Source organism: Hyperolius riggenbachi, chromosome 3 (genome assembly GCF_040937935.1).
Source record: "Hyperolius riggenbachi isolate aHypRig1 chromosome 3, aHypRig1.pri, whole genome shotgun sequence".
NCBI classification, from domain to species: Eukaryota; Metazoa; Chordata; class Amphibia; order Anura; family Hyperoliidae; genus Hyperolius; species Hyperolius riggenbachi.
The window spans coordinates 441942802-441957813 of record NC_090648.1 but is presented as its reverse complement, the minus strand read 5'-3'; the positions used below and the strand labels follow the sequence as shown (position 1 = coordinate 441957813).

Sequence of the window (15012 nt, the reverse complement as noted above, 5' to 3'; positions counted from 1 at the left end):
TACAGAGACAGTGCAGTTAGGAAAGACTGCAGTAAGCCAGAGCAGATTAGAACAGGCATAGGAACTTATAGGATAGAAGAACTAAGGCTGAAAAAATTGTTACAGAGTCTCTTTAAGGGGTTTTTCTAATCATAGAGGCCAAAGGTTTTGGGCTGTACACTTTGTCAGATGTGGCTGTTAAGTGAGTAAAATAACATAAGTGGTCCAGCAAATCAAGAGCATTAGGTGAAATCCGCGTTACCTTTACCGCAGGACTAGTGCAGGAACCCAAATGACTCAAGCCCATGGACTATGTCAAAGAAGTGGATAGGTTCTGCACAATGTCCATTGCAGAAATAAAGCCTTTATTGAGTAAGAGTAAAAGCCAAGCAATCTGTGGCTAGTCACTGGTTGCTTGGTTTCTACTTTTAATTAATTAAGAACCCATTGTTCAGAACCCATCCACTTCTTTGTCATAGTCCAGCAAACCTAGATGTTTTCCTTACAAATACTTGTTCTTAGTTAAAGAAAGTTTACCACCCCCATCATATCTCCTCCATTATATCAGAACATAGTAGAGTTGCTGACAGATTAATGATAACATAACATCATTGAAATAACAAACCCAGTCCCGGTTTGTCGGATCATTTATGTCGTTCTTTGTGCATAGCAAAGTGTTTAAGTCTTATGTTGATTTTAGTACTCGTGATTAATATTTTTACTATCATTTGTAGGGTTGTTTTTTTTATAATTTCTATCATGGTAGATAATCCTTGGTAGATAATCCTATAGTTGACTGCAGTGTTTCCCAAACTATGGGACGTGTATTTCTAGTATATAGCACTTGAGAGCTGCAGCCACTAATGGCACATCTAATAAGCCACCCTGCATTGTCAGGGAATCTTGACCAATAGCTTTTTACTGAATAGGTACATCCAGTCAATGTTTGCAGGTGGTCTGGTAGGTCCAGCTACTTGCTAAGTACTAGCCATCAATGACAGGTATACAGAGAATATGGTGAGTCAGTGAGCATGATTTTTGTAGATTACAGTGGACATTTTTGTGGGTCAAATCTTCTGACTGTATATTAGCAGTGTTGGTGTGAAGTACACATAGGCATGTTTACTACTACAGGTAGTACTGAAAATGCAAAGTATGACATTTTGATACATGATTGAGGTCTGGATAAACCTGATCTGTAAACCTCTTGCAGGAATGGATTTTCTGTCTCTGCTCAGAGCTGAAGTTATCAAGAGAGCTACCAAAGGTCTAAATTACAATCAGCTCATAATAAGTCAGCATTAATCTAGTCAGCAAAAACCTAGAGAGCAGAAATGGTAGCCGATCACATGGCTCATAATCACTGCGAGATCCAGTCACAGTGGACATAATACAATATTTCCTAACAATGAATTACCTGTGTCCCTTCTTCTCTCCTCTCACTGTGATTTTTAGTTTTTGTTAGATGAGTAATCTGAAATAGATGCAGTCGTCCAGATTTTCTAATCACTATTTAACTTAATGTGAGTAATGTACGAAGCGCATGTAAATTAACTTAAGTTGTGCAAACTATGTAAGATGCATTACATAAGTATTGTAGCTTGTGTTACACACAACAGCTGTGAGGCTTGTAGGACGCGTGTACTGGCTGACTGAGTTAGTACAGCAAAGTCCCTGGTATCTAGCACCGGCGGAGATCGCTGGATGCTGGATACATGTGCATGCCGGTTGCTTGAGCAACCATCCAAAACGGCACTTATCTCCCCCAGGTACAGACAGAATACTCACTGAGCTTCCATCGATCCTCCATTGATGTCCTGCATCACCTTGCAGGCTCCTAACGGCTTTCCGTGCATGGAAGCCGGAGTGTAAGCTGACCCACATTGGGTCATGTGACACACCGACTTGCGTGCTCGGATGCCAAAAGCCACTAGGAGCCCATGAGGTGATGCAGGACTTTGCTGGAGGATTGGTGGAAGCTCAGTGAGTATTAAGTGGCCAGGCAAACCCCCAAAACACCTAAAAAGAAGGGTTCCTGTAATTTATTAGGCATGCCAGTTAGTTGAGACTTCCGGTTGCCTAAATTCCAGATAACGGGGACTCTACTGTAGTAACAAGCAATGTTCTGCATTGTTTTTATAATGTGGATTATATTATTTATGTTTTCTATGTGACATAATCTGCATAACTTCAATTAAGATTTTTTTTAAGTTCAAAGGTGGTTAGTGAATCTGGGCATCTGTTTCAGTTAGTGTTATACATACACAAAAATCACTAAATGTCTCTTCCTTGTTGTCACTCATATCTCACTAATATTTTTATTTTTTATTTTTTTTAAATTGTTTGTTTTCTGGTTATTTGCATGGAGCGTACATCATTATGTAGATGAAAGTAAATAACATTTTACATAAAATTTGGAGTAATTAATTCTAATCCATAAAAAAATGAATGTAACAAAACATACTCAGTTCATACTTAAAAATCAGGACAACTGTAGAAGAGAATTACAATGGATTTCATGTTAAATTTATTTATTTATTTTTTTTTTTTAACTTAACATGTCATCTTTATTGGAAATAATGCAGTGTGATACAAGGCATTGAATTAACCGCACGCAGGCGGAAGATATTTTCTTATAACAGGCTTTAGGGTTAATGAAGTGGAACAGTAGAATAATATGTAAGCATTAAGAAGAGTAAGAAAGTCCAGGAGGATATCTTTAGTTTGCAGGATGAGTTGACCAACAAGAGACATGTTATAACATAACAATATAACAGCAACCCTTACAAACAGTGAACGTTATATACATTAAGCGGCCGAATACCCCATAAGTCTACCCCACCCCCCCCCCCCACACCAAAGCAATGTAGAGCATGTAAAAAATCCAGTAGATAAGTCAAGTTCTGCAACGTGTATAGCGTGAGTTGACCCAGGTATCCCATATAGCATGAAATTTACGTTCAGTCCCCCTACGTGTATATATGGCCTTATGGAAGAGAAGGACTAGATTCACTGCCCTCTTCCAGTCAATCAACTCAGGAACCTGCGGTTGTATCCAGTGTCTAGTAAGGACTTTGCGAGCTATATGTAGGACATTAAGGAGGAAAATTTTGGTGTACTTATTGTGGGTGTCATGAGGAACCATGTTAAGTAAGCAGAGTTTGGGGTCAAGGGCAACTGAGCAGCCCATTTTATCATTTAGGAAGTTGACAATTTGCTGCCAAAAAATGTTTACCTCGGGGCAGGACCATATCATATGGTAAAAGGTGCCCTGGGACAGGGCACATTTAGGACACAGAGGTGAGTAACCAGTTCAAAATTTGGCTAGTCTAACCGGGGTGAGGTAGGCTCGATGCATCACGTAGAGACTAAGTAACCTGTCCGGAATGTGGGGGGAAACCCTAGCAGAATCTTCGAGGGCCTCCTCCCAATCTTCATCGGAGATCTCTCCAAGATCCTGCACCCACTGAGTCCTCCAGGTGAAGGCTCTACGAGTGGCACCAGACAGCAAATAGCTGCATATAAGGCTGATATTGACTGACTGGGAGAGGGGCCAGTCACAAAGTTTAGTATGGCAGAGTCTGATAAAGAAGGTGGTAACACAGTAAACTGGGCTCTAAGGGCGTGTGAAAGTTGCATGTAGTAGAACTTCATAGATACTGGAAGTTGGAATGTAGTTGCTAGTTGTTCATAAAGAACAATGGAGCCAGATTCGAGGACTTGGTATAAGTAAATGATGCCACGTTCAGACCATAGTCGACTATTAGGAAGCTTACAAAGTTCAGGGAGGCCACGATTCTCCCATAATGGGGTGAATTTCAGAGGGGCATCTAACTCGAGGTACTTGTGTGCAGTATCCCATACCTTTAAGGTTTGGTGAAAGGTTATTGGCAGTTGCTTGGCATGGGGGGATTTTTTGGCTCCAGTGGCAATAACAGAAAGGGGGTCCAAGTGACGAGGGGGGGGGGTGTCGTGTATAAGGGAGCATGTCCGATCTCTATTTATTGTTAGGTCATGGTATATGTGTGATAATTGAGAAGCCAAATAGTATAGATGACAGTTGGGAACCGCCAGGCCCCCTAAGTCCTTTGGGTTCTGTAGGGTAGTGAGAGAGAGGCGGTGCCTCATGGAGCCCCAGATAAATTGCGTTAGGAGGGCGTTTATTTTAGAGAAAGTGACATATGGAAGATAGATCGGGGCATTCCAAGAGATGTACAGTATCTTGGGAAGGAGCACCATTTTCAATAAGTTTGCTCGGCCAGCTACATTAATGGGGAGTTTGGACCAGGCCAGGAATTTGGCAGTTATATATTGTAGTAGGGGTGACCAATTTAAAGGGGTAAAATCTTGTGGTGTATGTGAGATCTTGATACCAAGGTATGTGATCTCTGATGCCCATTGAAGGGAAGAAGAGGCCTGAGACAGGGTTGGAGGGAACACATCAATGGGGAGAATGTAGGATTTGGACCAGTTGATGCGTAGCCCAGAGTATTGTCCGAAATTATCAATAAGGAGAAGAGCACGATGAAGGGAAGGACCAGGGTCAATTAAGAATAAGAGCATGTCGTCGGCATATAGACTGATTTTATCAGTTTTGTTTGCTTTTACCAGACCTAGGATTTGGGGATCTTGTCTTATTAGAGCAGCAATGGGCTCAATCGCCAAGTCAAATAAAAGGGGAGACAGTGGACAACCCTGTCTCGTGCCTCTGGATATAGGGAAGGCATCAGAGATCCAACCGTTAATTCGGATCCGGGCAAAGGGGTCGGTGTAAAGGAGTTTAACCCAAGCAATAAAGCGGGGGCCAATATTAAAGCGGTGTAGGGTAGACAGTAGGAAGTCCCATTCAATGGTGTCAAAAGCTTTGGCGGCGTCAAGGGACGCCACCACTCTAGTGCCGACATTCTCGTGTTCTACTTGCATGGCAAGAAATAGCCTTCTGATATTCAGGGAAGTTGATCTACCTGGAATAAAACCAGATTGGTCTGGGTGTACTAAGGAAGTGATTACTTTGTTCAGGCGTTGTGACAGTAGTTTAGCTAGTATTTTAACATCAGTCTGGATTAAGGAGATAGGACGATATGACTCACAGTGTAGTGGGTTCTTTCCTGGCTTTAGGATTAAAATTATTAGAGCTTCTCTCATAGAGAACGGCAGAGTGCCTATTTCCAGAGCATAATTATATAATGCTAAAAGCTTAGGGGCCAATAGGGACCTATGTTGTTTAAAGAATTCCCCTGGCAGGCCATCAGTGCCAGGAGATTTGGAGGGAGGTAGAGAAGAAATAGCATCTTCGATTTCTTGGGTTGTTATTGGAGCATCTAGAAGTAATTGGCTGGGTTCATCTAAGGAGGGAAGGGGAATAGTTTCTAAATAGGCCGCAGTTGCAGATGTAGAGGTAGTGGAGGTTGTGGAGTAAAGAGTTTTGTAGAATGAAACAAAACGCTGCAGGATCTCAGGAGGGGAGGAAAGAGCAGAGCCCTCCTCATCCTCTATTTTAAGGATAACCTGCGGGGCAAGCATTTCCCTGGATAGTTTAGCTAGCAGAGCCCCACACTGTTCACCAAATTCATAGACTTTCTGCTTGGAAAATAGGATTTTCCGGTTTGCTTTAGCTACCAGAATCTGTTCATATGCAGCTAGTTTAGATCTATAGAGATTATTAAGGGTAGGGGAGGGGTCCGCATTGAAGTCTGAAGTGGCCTGTTGTAGTGCCAGAAGGGCCGCGTGCTCATTTATAGCTGAGTTAATTTTAATGCTTTTTATTCTGGAGGAGAAGTGTTGTTTAATAAATTGTTTGAACACCTCCCAGATCGCTGTGGGTGATGCAGATTGGCCCTGTTGGTCCAGAAAGTAAGAAAGAGCCTCCTCAGAGGATTTTGACTCACTGACTTTGGCTAGCCAAAAGGGATGGAGATGCCAGGTGGGTATTTTAGGGGGGAAAGACCAATTTAACTGGATAAGGTATGGAGAGTGGTCAGATATAAGGGAAGGGAGGAAACTTGCTTTACTTATGTTGGTAAGTAAGGAGGAGGAGATCAAAATGTAGTCCAGGCGTGAGTGGGATTTATGTGATGCAGAGTAGCACGAGAATGCCGGGGTAGAAGGATATTTCACCGACCAAGTATCATGTATGGAGACATCTTTAAGAAGATTTACCAGTTTAGTGTCCTTGTTAGTAAATGTCGTAGGTCGAGGGGGTTGGCTGGGGGATTTTATCAGTGTTGGGGTAGAAAACATAGTTAAAATCCCCGAGCCATATCGATGGGACCTGTGGGTAAAGGGCAATAAAGCTTAGTGCAAGCTTCAGTATGGCAAAAGAGAATGGAGGAGGTATATATATATAGCAATAATTAAAGTGGGAACATTGTATAATAAGCAGTGCATAAAAATATATTTGCCTTCGTCATCAATAATTCGGTCGATCAGTTGAAACTGGACACTTTTAGCAAAAAGCAGGTTAAATTTATTTTCTAGTCAAAATTAAGAAAAAATTATTTCATGGTTTTGGCATTTTTATTTTATCGTAACAAAATGTAACATTATGCGAACATTGTGTCGATTACAGTCATGCATATAGTCAAAGAAAAGTATGCTACACTGCCACTGTTAATGCGGGTGTTATGTGATAATGCACTGCACACACTGTTGGGATACTGTAGTCCATTGGATCACATCACTCAGGATGCACTCTGAATGTTCCATAGACTTAAAGTTTCAGTGCAATTGTATGCAATAAAATGCCTCCATTACATCACAACCCACTGTGAACTTAGCATGAAGTTGACAAATCTCTGCTCACTTTTTTGGTGAGCTAAAAACACAATTTATATTGTTATTGAAAATAATGTATTCCCATGATTCTATAGCATTTTCAAAGATGATTGTTTAAAAAAAAACAATATACAGAATATTTAATACAAATTTCTATCCATGTTTAATTTTCTGCAGAAGTGACAGAACAGACATAATCTTTTTAATTTGCAATTCTTATAAAACAAGGACATTATGTCTTACATACAGCAAATATACAATAACATTTATATAAATGTTATCTTAAATGTAAATCATATGTAATAATTAGAAATGTAAAGATGATTCTGAAGTCAGAGAATTCACAACAATATTTCAGGACCTGTAGTTTTCAAATTACGCCTCTGAGCGCCGCTGTTTGACCAATATGGAGAGAAATAGAGCACTAGAGATCCACTGGCATTATGATCTCATACACACTGCAGATCTGCAAGAAGCACACAGCCATTTTCTGGATTCTCTCTGCACATAATACTGGATATTTGTATTTCTTTTACCTGAAAAGGGAATATCTTCCTATTTATGATCTTTCCTGTTGGATTACAAATACTCATCATATAAATAAAGGCTATTTATTGAAGAATGAAGAGAACTGGAATTGCTCAAAGGAATCATCATACAGAGACATACAAAGGAATCAGATGGCAAGTAATATTTTTCTTCCTAATTTCATGGCTGTGTCATTCAGTCTCTGGTCAGATTCATTATTCCATTGTAGAAGAAATGAGGAAAGATTCTATTGTAGCAAATATAGCAAAAGATCTGGGATTAGATATTAAACAGCTCTCATCTAGAAAACTGAAGATTGTATCACGTGTGTCAGAGAAATATTTTTATGTGAATCTGGATAATGGAAATCTGTATGTGAAGGACAGGATAGACAGAGAGACACTGTGTGGGGCAGAAGCTACCTGCTTCCTAAGCTTTGATGCTGTGGTAGAAAATCCTTTTAATGTTTTTATGGTAAAGGTAGAAATTCAGGACATCAATGACAATGCTCCTGTGTTTTATCCTGACACATTCACTGTGGAGACGATTGAAATAACGGCACCAGGAACACAATTAGCAAGATTTGCATTACAGAATGCAGAAGATCCAGATATTGGGCTTAATTCAGTACAGTCATACAAGCTCAGTGATAATCAGCATTTTTCATTAAATGAAAATCTGAATCCAGATGGGAGTACATTTCTAGAGCTTGTTCTTGATAAGCCTTTAGATAGAGAAACCCAAAGTGTTCATCAACTGACACTGACAGCATTAGATGGGGGGAAACCTGTGCGGTCTGGATCTGTTTTGATAAAAGTTATTGTTACTGATTTCAATGACAATTTTCCTGTATTTTCACAACAAGTCTACAAAATCAGTGTGAGTGAAAATACTCCAGTGAATACAACAATAACCACTATAAATACAACTGACAAAGATGAAGGTATGAATGGGCAAGTTACATATTCCTTCAGCAAAACATCAGGAAACATTCATGACTCAGCAACATTTAATATAAATCCGGTGACTGGTGACATTAAAACAAACAGCCAATTGGACTATGAAATTACAAGGAATTATGAAGTTTCTGTACAAGCAAAAGATGGAGGTGCACTTGTTTCTCATTGCAAGGTAGTGATAGAAGTAATAGATGAGAATGACAATGCTCCTGAGATATCCATCACCTCCATATCTTCCCCTGTTCCCGAGGATGCTCCAGTTGGAACAGGAGTTGCTTTTATCCAGATCCATGACCAGGATTCTGGAGTGCATGGAGAAGTTGATTGCAAACTTGTGGAAGAAATGCCATTCAGTTTACTGTTGTCATCCAGCAGTTATTACAAAATAGTTACTACAGCCCTTATGGACCAAGAGAAGATATCTTCTTATCACATCACAATATTGGCCACTGACAGAGGAGTTCCTCCACTTTCTAGTAGAAGAACCATTACAGTTGACATTACAGATGTTAATGACAATGCACCAGTATTTATGAAAACTACTTATGCAGCTTATGTACCAGAGAACAATTTACCCGGAGCCTCAGTCTATGATGTACATGCTTCAGATTTAGATTCTGGGGAAAATGCTAAAGTATTGTACTCAATTTATGGAAGTACTGAGGGTCTCCCACTTTCCACATACCTGTCCATCAATATAGAGACTGGGGTTCTTTATGCTCAGAGACCATTTGATTATGAACAAAATAAGGAATTTGTGTTAATAGTAACTGCTAAGGACAATGGCTCTCCATCTCTAAGCAGTAATACAACAGTAATCATCCATATAGTGGATCAGAATGATAATGCACCAAAAGTTTTATATCCTTCTCCAGAAAGTGGTGGGTCTGCTGCATTTGAGATGGTCCCTTTCAACTCTGAAAAAGGCTTCTTAATAACAAAGGTGGTTGCAGTGGATGCTGACTCTGGACACAATGCTTGGCTTTCTTATCACTTTATACAAGCAACAGAACCATCCCACTTTACTATTAATGAACAAACAGGAGAAATCCGAACATCACGAGCGTTTCAAGAAAAGGATTTACTGAAACACAAAGTTGTAGTGATGGTAAAGGACAATGGTGCTCCCTCTCTTTCAACTACTGTCACATTAAGTCTTCTTGTTGCAGACAACATCCAGCAGGTGGCTCCAAAATTAAGCAATAAGGCCAATGAAGATTCACAAACAAATTTGCAACTGTACTTAGTCATTGCCCTCGCTGTCATTTCTTTCTTTTTTATTATCATAATAATGTTAGTTTTTATATCAAAATGCAAGCAACCAAAATCCATCCCATCGTTTGGTGCTCTGACCACAAATTTGTACCCAACAGTTGACCCCAGGATCATGTCTATGTACAGTGATGGGACTTTATCACTGCCTTATTCATATAATGTTTGTGTGGCCTTGGATTCTTGTGAAAATGATTTTACTTATGTTCAGTCCAAACGAGAAGTTCCAGTGGAAAATCTTATTGATGCTGATGATTCAGGGGTTGGAAACGAAAGTGTCAAAGACATCATATCTGCTAATAATGCACTGCAGGTCAGTATATAAATTGTGTGTGTTTGTGTGGGATTGCAGCTGTATATATATATATATATATATATATATATATATATATATATATATATATATATAGATATATATATACATACTGTACTTGTGACAGAGGCTATAATGCACATTCGATTATCTTTGCTCATCGGGGATGTGGAAACAATCCACTGGGCAAGAGTTTAGGGCCTGATGCTATACCAATGCATAACTAGCGACTGGAGCTGCTTGGTCATTGGGGTCATTAAGGATCCAGTGTGTTGGATCCTTAAGCAACGTTGGGCAGCCACTGTACACACAGTAGATGAGTGAACGACCATTAGCCTAAGTGGTCTTTATTGGCCCTTTTATCTAGTGTGTGTATGTAGCTTTAGTCTCATAAAAAGCCATGCTCATTTATTTACTCATTTAGTAAGGCACATGGTCATACCGAGAATTTAGGAATTTAGGAGATACAATTTGACAAGTCCTTGACCTTTTTATTTTATGTCACATATAAAACTGGGTATTTCCTGAGCTATTATTGTTAATGATCATTATTCTTAAAAGTTTAATATACCAGCAATATCAGTATGATAGTTTTACAATGTGAAATTAAGTGGAAGGGTGTTTACAAATTATTAAGTAATGCAGAATACTGTATATGCTACAATACCCACTTTGCATGGTTTGAGTAATTCTCACATTTATAATACAGTTTAACCTTGAAGCCTGAATATTCCACATGTGTTTAGATGTACTACTCCAAAGCCTGTTGGTAAGAGGTTCAGTTTTATAATATTCATGGTCAAGGAGATTAAAATAATTCTGAGTTGATTAAAAACCTTAAAGTAATTTTTTGCAAATTAAAAATTGACCTGTATCCCAGTGACTGCATTTGTTTATCCATTTTCAAACAGCACACATTTGTATAAAGTTACCTTTACAATGTTGTCATCCCTTGTCATCCTCTCTTGGTATTGTGATTAATAACATGTTTCTCACAATGTTTAAAATAAGTAGATTAAGGAGGAGCAACATGTGACTAGTGACCATGCCATGACTGAAAACTACTTTCCTGCTTAAAGGAATTTTGTAGGAATAGAGGCCAAAGGTTTTAGGCTGTACACTTTGTCAGATGTAGCTGTTAATTTAGTAAGATGACATACGTGGTCCAACAAATCAGAAGCATTAGGTGAAAACCTAATGTAAAGCGGTCAGGACTAGTGCAGGAACCCATATGACTCAAGCCCCATGGACCATGTCAAAGAAGTGGATAGGTTCTGCATGACGTCCATTGCAGAAATAAAGCCTTCATTGAGTAAAAGTAGAAACCAAGCAAACAGTGGCTTTATTTCTGCAATGTACATTGTGATCAACCCTTCCACTTCTTTAACATGGTTCAGAAAACCTAGATTTTTCCTAAAAAAATGCCTGTTCTTAGTTGGAGAAAGTTTACCAACCACACATTCCATCATATCAGAGCATAGTAGAGTTGCTGACAGATTAATGATAACATAACTTTAAATGAAAAACAAACCCAGTCCAGGTTTGATGGACCATTTATGTTGTCTATTTTGCATAATGAAGTGTTTAAGTCTTCTGTTGATTTTAGTACTCATGATTAATATTATTATTGTATTATAATTTGTAGCTGGGGTTTTTTTGCATCGTTTTATCATGGTAGATAATCCTATGGTTGACTGCATTGTTTCCCAAACTATGGGGCATATATTTCTAGTAGAACTTCTGCTTTCTGTTGGTGGCACACTGCCACTGGAATTTATAATACTAACATTTTTATAGCACTTGAGAGTTGCAGCCACTAATGGCACACCTAATAACCCGTTCTGCATTGTCAGAGAGTCTTGACCAATGGCTCCTTACTGAATAGGTACTGGCTTCAGCCAGGACAACATCCAGTCAATTTTGTGCAGGCGGTCTGTGGTAGGTTTCATCTACTTGCTTAGTGCTAGCCATCAATGACAGGTATACAGAGAATAGGGTGAGTCAGTATGCATGATTTTTGTAGATTACTGTGCACATTTTTGTAGGTCAGATATTCTGACTGCATATTAGCAGTGTTGGTGTGTTGTACACATGGGCATGTTTACTACTACAGGTAGTACTGTAAATGCAAAGTATGACATTTTGATACATGATTAAGTGAGGTCTGGCCAAACCTGATCTGTAAACCTCTTGCAGGAATGGAATTCAGTTTCTGCTCAGAGCTGAGAGCTACCACAGATCTACATTACAGTCAGCTCATAATAAGTCAGCATTAATTTAGTCAGCAGGAACCTAGAAAGCAGAAATGGTAGCCAATCACGTGGCTCATAATCACTGCGAGATCCAGTCACAGTGGACATAATACAATATTTCCTAACAATAAATTCTGCACTTGTGTTTCTTCTTCTCTCCTCTCAGTGTGATTTTTAGTTTTTGGTAGATGAGTGATCTGAAATAGATGCAGTGGCCCAGATTTTCTAATCAATATTAAACTTAATGTGGGTACAGTACGCAGTGCACATAATGTAACTTAAGTTGTGCAAACTATGTAAGATACAGTACATACATATTGTAGTTTGCGTTACACACAACAGCTGTGATGCTTGTATAATACATGTACTGGCTGACTGAGTTAGTACAGTCCCTGGTATCTGGCACCGGTGGGGATCGCCTGATACTGGATACATGTGCTTGCCGGTTGCTTAAAGGAAAGGTTCAGGGAGGGTGGGTAAAAAATAAAAATCAATTTCCACTTACCTCGAGGCTTCCTCCAGCCGTGGCAGGCAGGAGGTGCCCTCGCCGCCGCTCCGCAGGCTCCCGGTGGTCTCCGGTGGCCGACCCGACCTGGCCAGGCCGGCTGCCAGGTCGGGCTCTTCTGCGCTCCAAGGCCCGGAACTTCTGCGTCCCACGCCGGCGTGCTGACGTCATCGGACGTCCTCCGGGCTCTACTGCGCATGCGTGGAAATTGATTTTTATTTTTTACCCACCCTCCCTGAACCTTCCCTTTAAGCAACTGGCCAAACAAAAAGGCACTTATTTCCCCTAGGTGCAGACAAAATACTCACCGAGCCTCCAGTGACATCCTGCATCACCTTGCAGGTTCCTATCAGCTTTCCGCGCATGGAAGCAAGAGTGTAAGCTGACCCACATCGGGCCATGTGACACGCCGACTTGTGTGCTCGGACACCAAAAGCCGCTAGGAGCCCAAGAGGTGATGCAGGACTTTGCTAGGGAATTGGTGGAAGCTCAGTGAGTATTAAGTGGCCAGGCAAACCCCCCCAAACACCTAAAAATAAAGGTCCCAGTTATCTATTAGGTATGCCAATTACTTGAGACTTCTGGTTGCCTGAATTCCGGATAACGGGGACTCTGCTGTAGTAACATTTACTGTAGAAGCAATGCTCTACATTGTTTTTATAATGTTGGTTATATTATTTATGTTATCTATGTGACATTAGCTGCATAATTTCGAGAGTAATTAGTTCTGGGCTGTAAAAAAATGAACGTAACAAAACATACTCAGTTTATAATAAAAATGTAGACAAATGTAGGAGAGAATTACAATGGACCTCATTTTAAAATTATTTCTAGACAAAAAAAAAATCTTGGCATGATTTTGGCATTTTTTTTATTGTAACAAAATGTAACATTATGTGTTGATTACAGTCATGCATATAGTCAAAGAAAAGTATGCTACACTGCCAGGGGTGTAACTAGAAATAACTGGGCCCCCTGGGAAAAGTTGGATGGGCCCCCCTAGGGGCCCGCTTAGGGCCGTTTTGGGGGGCAGGAGGGGTCGCAGCATGATGAGAGAGCATTAGCCCACACATCGGTGGGTGAGCCACTCCCCCTTCCCTCACCACAGGCTCTCCCCTCAGCACACTTCCCTCCTGCATTAAATAGGTGGCAGCAGCAGCGGCAGGATCACAGGCATACCTCTGTGTTCTACCTAAAGATCCGATCTCTAAGTGCCACACGCTACTTCCTGATAAACTGTTTATCAGGAGGTAGCGTGTGGCACTTAGAGATCGGACACCAGCAGTGGAACACAGAGGTAGGCCTGTGTTCCAGCCGCCGCTACCACCACCTATTTAATGCAGAAGGGAAGTGCGCTGAGGGGAGAGCCCGAGGTGAGGGCAGGGGAGTGGTCCCCCTCCCCACCGATGTAGGAGCCAATGCTCTGTAATCTCCATCGTGCAATTCCTCCTGGCCCCCTGAGTGGGCCACAAAGCCCCCCCCCCCCCTCAGGTGAAGGGGATGCAGCCCCTATTGTTATGCCACTGTGCACTGCCACTGTTAATGCGTGCATTCTGTGGTAATGCACAGCACACACTGTGTTTGGGATACTGTAGTACATTGGATCACATCACACACTCTTTCAGATGCACTCTGAATGTCACATAGACTTAAAATTGCATTGTGCATTAAAATGACCCCATTACATTGTATTGCAACACCCCACTGTGGACTTAGCCTGAAGTTTAAAAAAGTCTGCTCACATTTTTGGAGAGCTGAAAACACCATTTATTTTGTTACTAAAAATATTTTTTTCATGATGCTATGACATTTTCAAAAAGATGAATGACTGAAAAAAATAATAGAATATTTAACACACATTTCTGCTCATCTTTAATGTTCAGCAGAAGGGACTGTAAAGGCATAGGGCCTGATTCACAAAGCGGTGCAAACTTTTTCGCGGACTTTTGCGCGTGCAAAGTGCCGCGATTCGCGTGATCGCGGACTTTTGCACGCGCAATAGTCCGCGATCGCGCGAATCGCGGCACTTTGCACGCGCAAAAGTCCGCAAAAAAGTTTGCACCGCTTTGTGAATCAGGCCCATAGTCTTTTTGATATGCAATTATGCTAATATAAAACAAAGAAATCATATTTTACATACAACAATATAAAATAACAACTATATAAATGTTATTTAAAATGTAAAGCGTATGTAATAAGCAGAAATGGAAAAATGATTCTGAACTCAGAGAATTCAGAGAAATTATATTTCAGCAGCTGTAGTTTCCTAGTTACGCCTCTGAGCGCCGCTGTTTGACCAATATGGAGAGAAATAGAGAACCAGAGATCCACTGGCATTATGATCTCTCACACACACTGCAGATCTGCAAGAAGCACACAGCCATTTTCTGGATTCTCTCTACACATAATACTGGATATTTGCATTTCTTT

General features: G+C 40.4%; 1 protein-coding gene across 1 annotated transcript; it reads left to right on the top strand.

Moving 5' to 3' along the window:
• Positions 1-7374: 7374 nt before the first annotated feature.
• Positions 7375-9837, top strand: LOC137562393 (protocadherin gamma-B1-like). The gene has a single exon (XM_068273732.1). It carries the CDS (start codon positions 7375-7377, stop codon positions 9835-9837), a length of 2463 nt encoding a protein of 820 aa, XP_068129833.1.
• The last annotated feature ends 5175 nt before the right edge of the window (positions 9838-15012 follow it).

Coding starts and splice junctions, on each gene's coding strand:
- LOC137562393 (XM_068273732.1), top strand. CDS start 7,375: ATGAAGAGAACTGGAATTGCTCAAAGGAATCATCATACAGAGACATAC.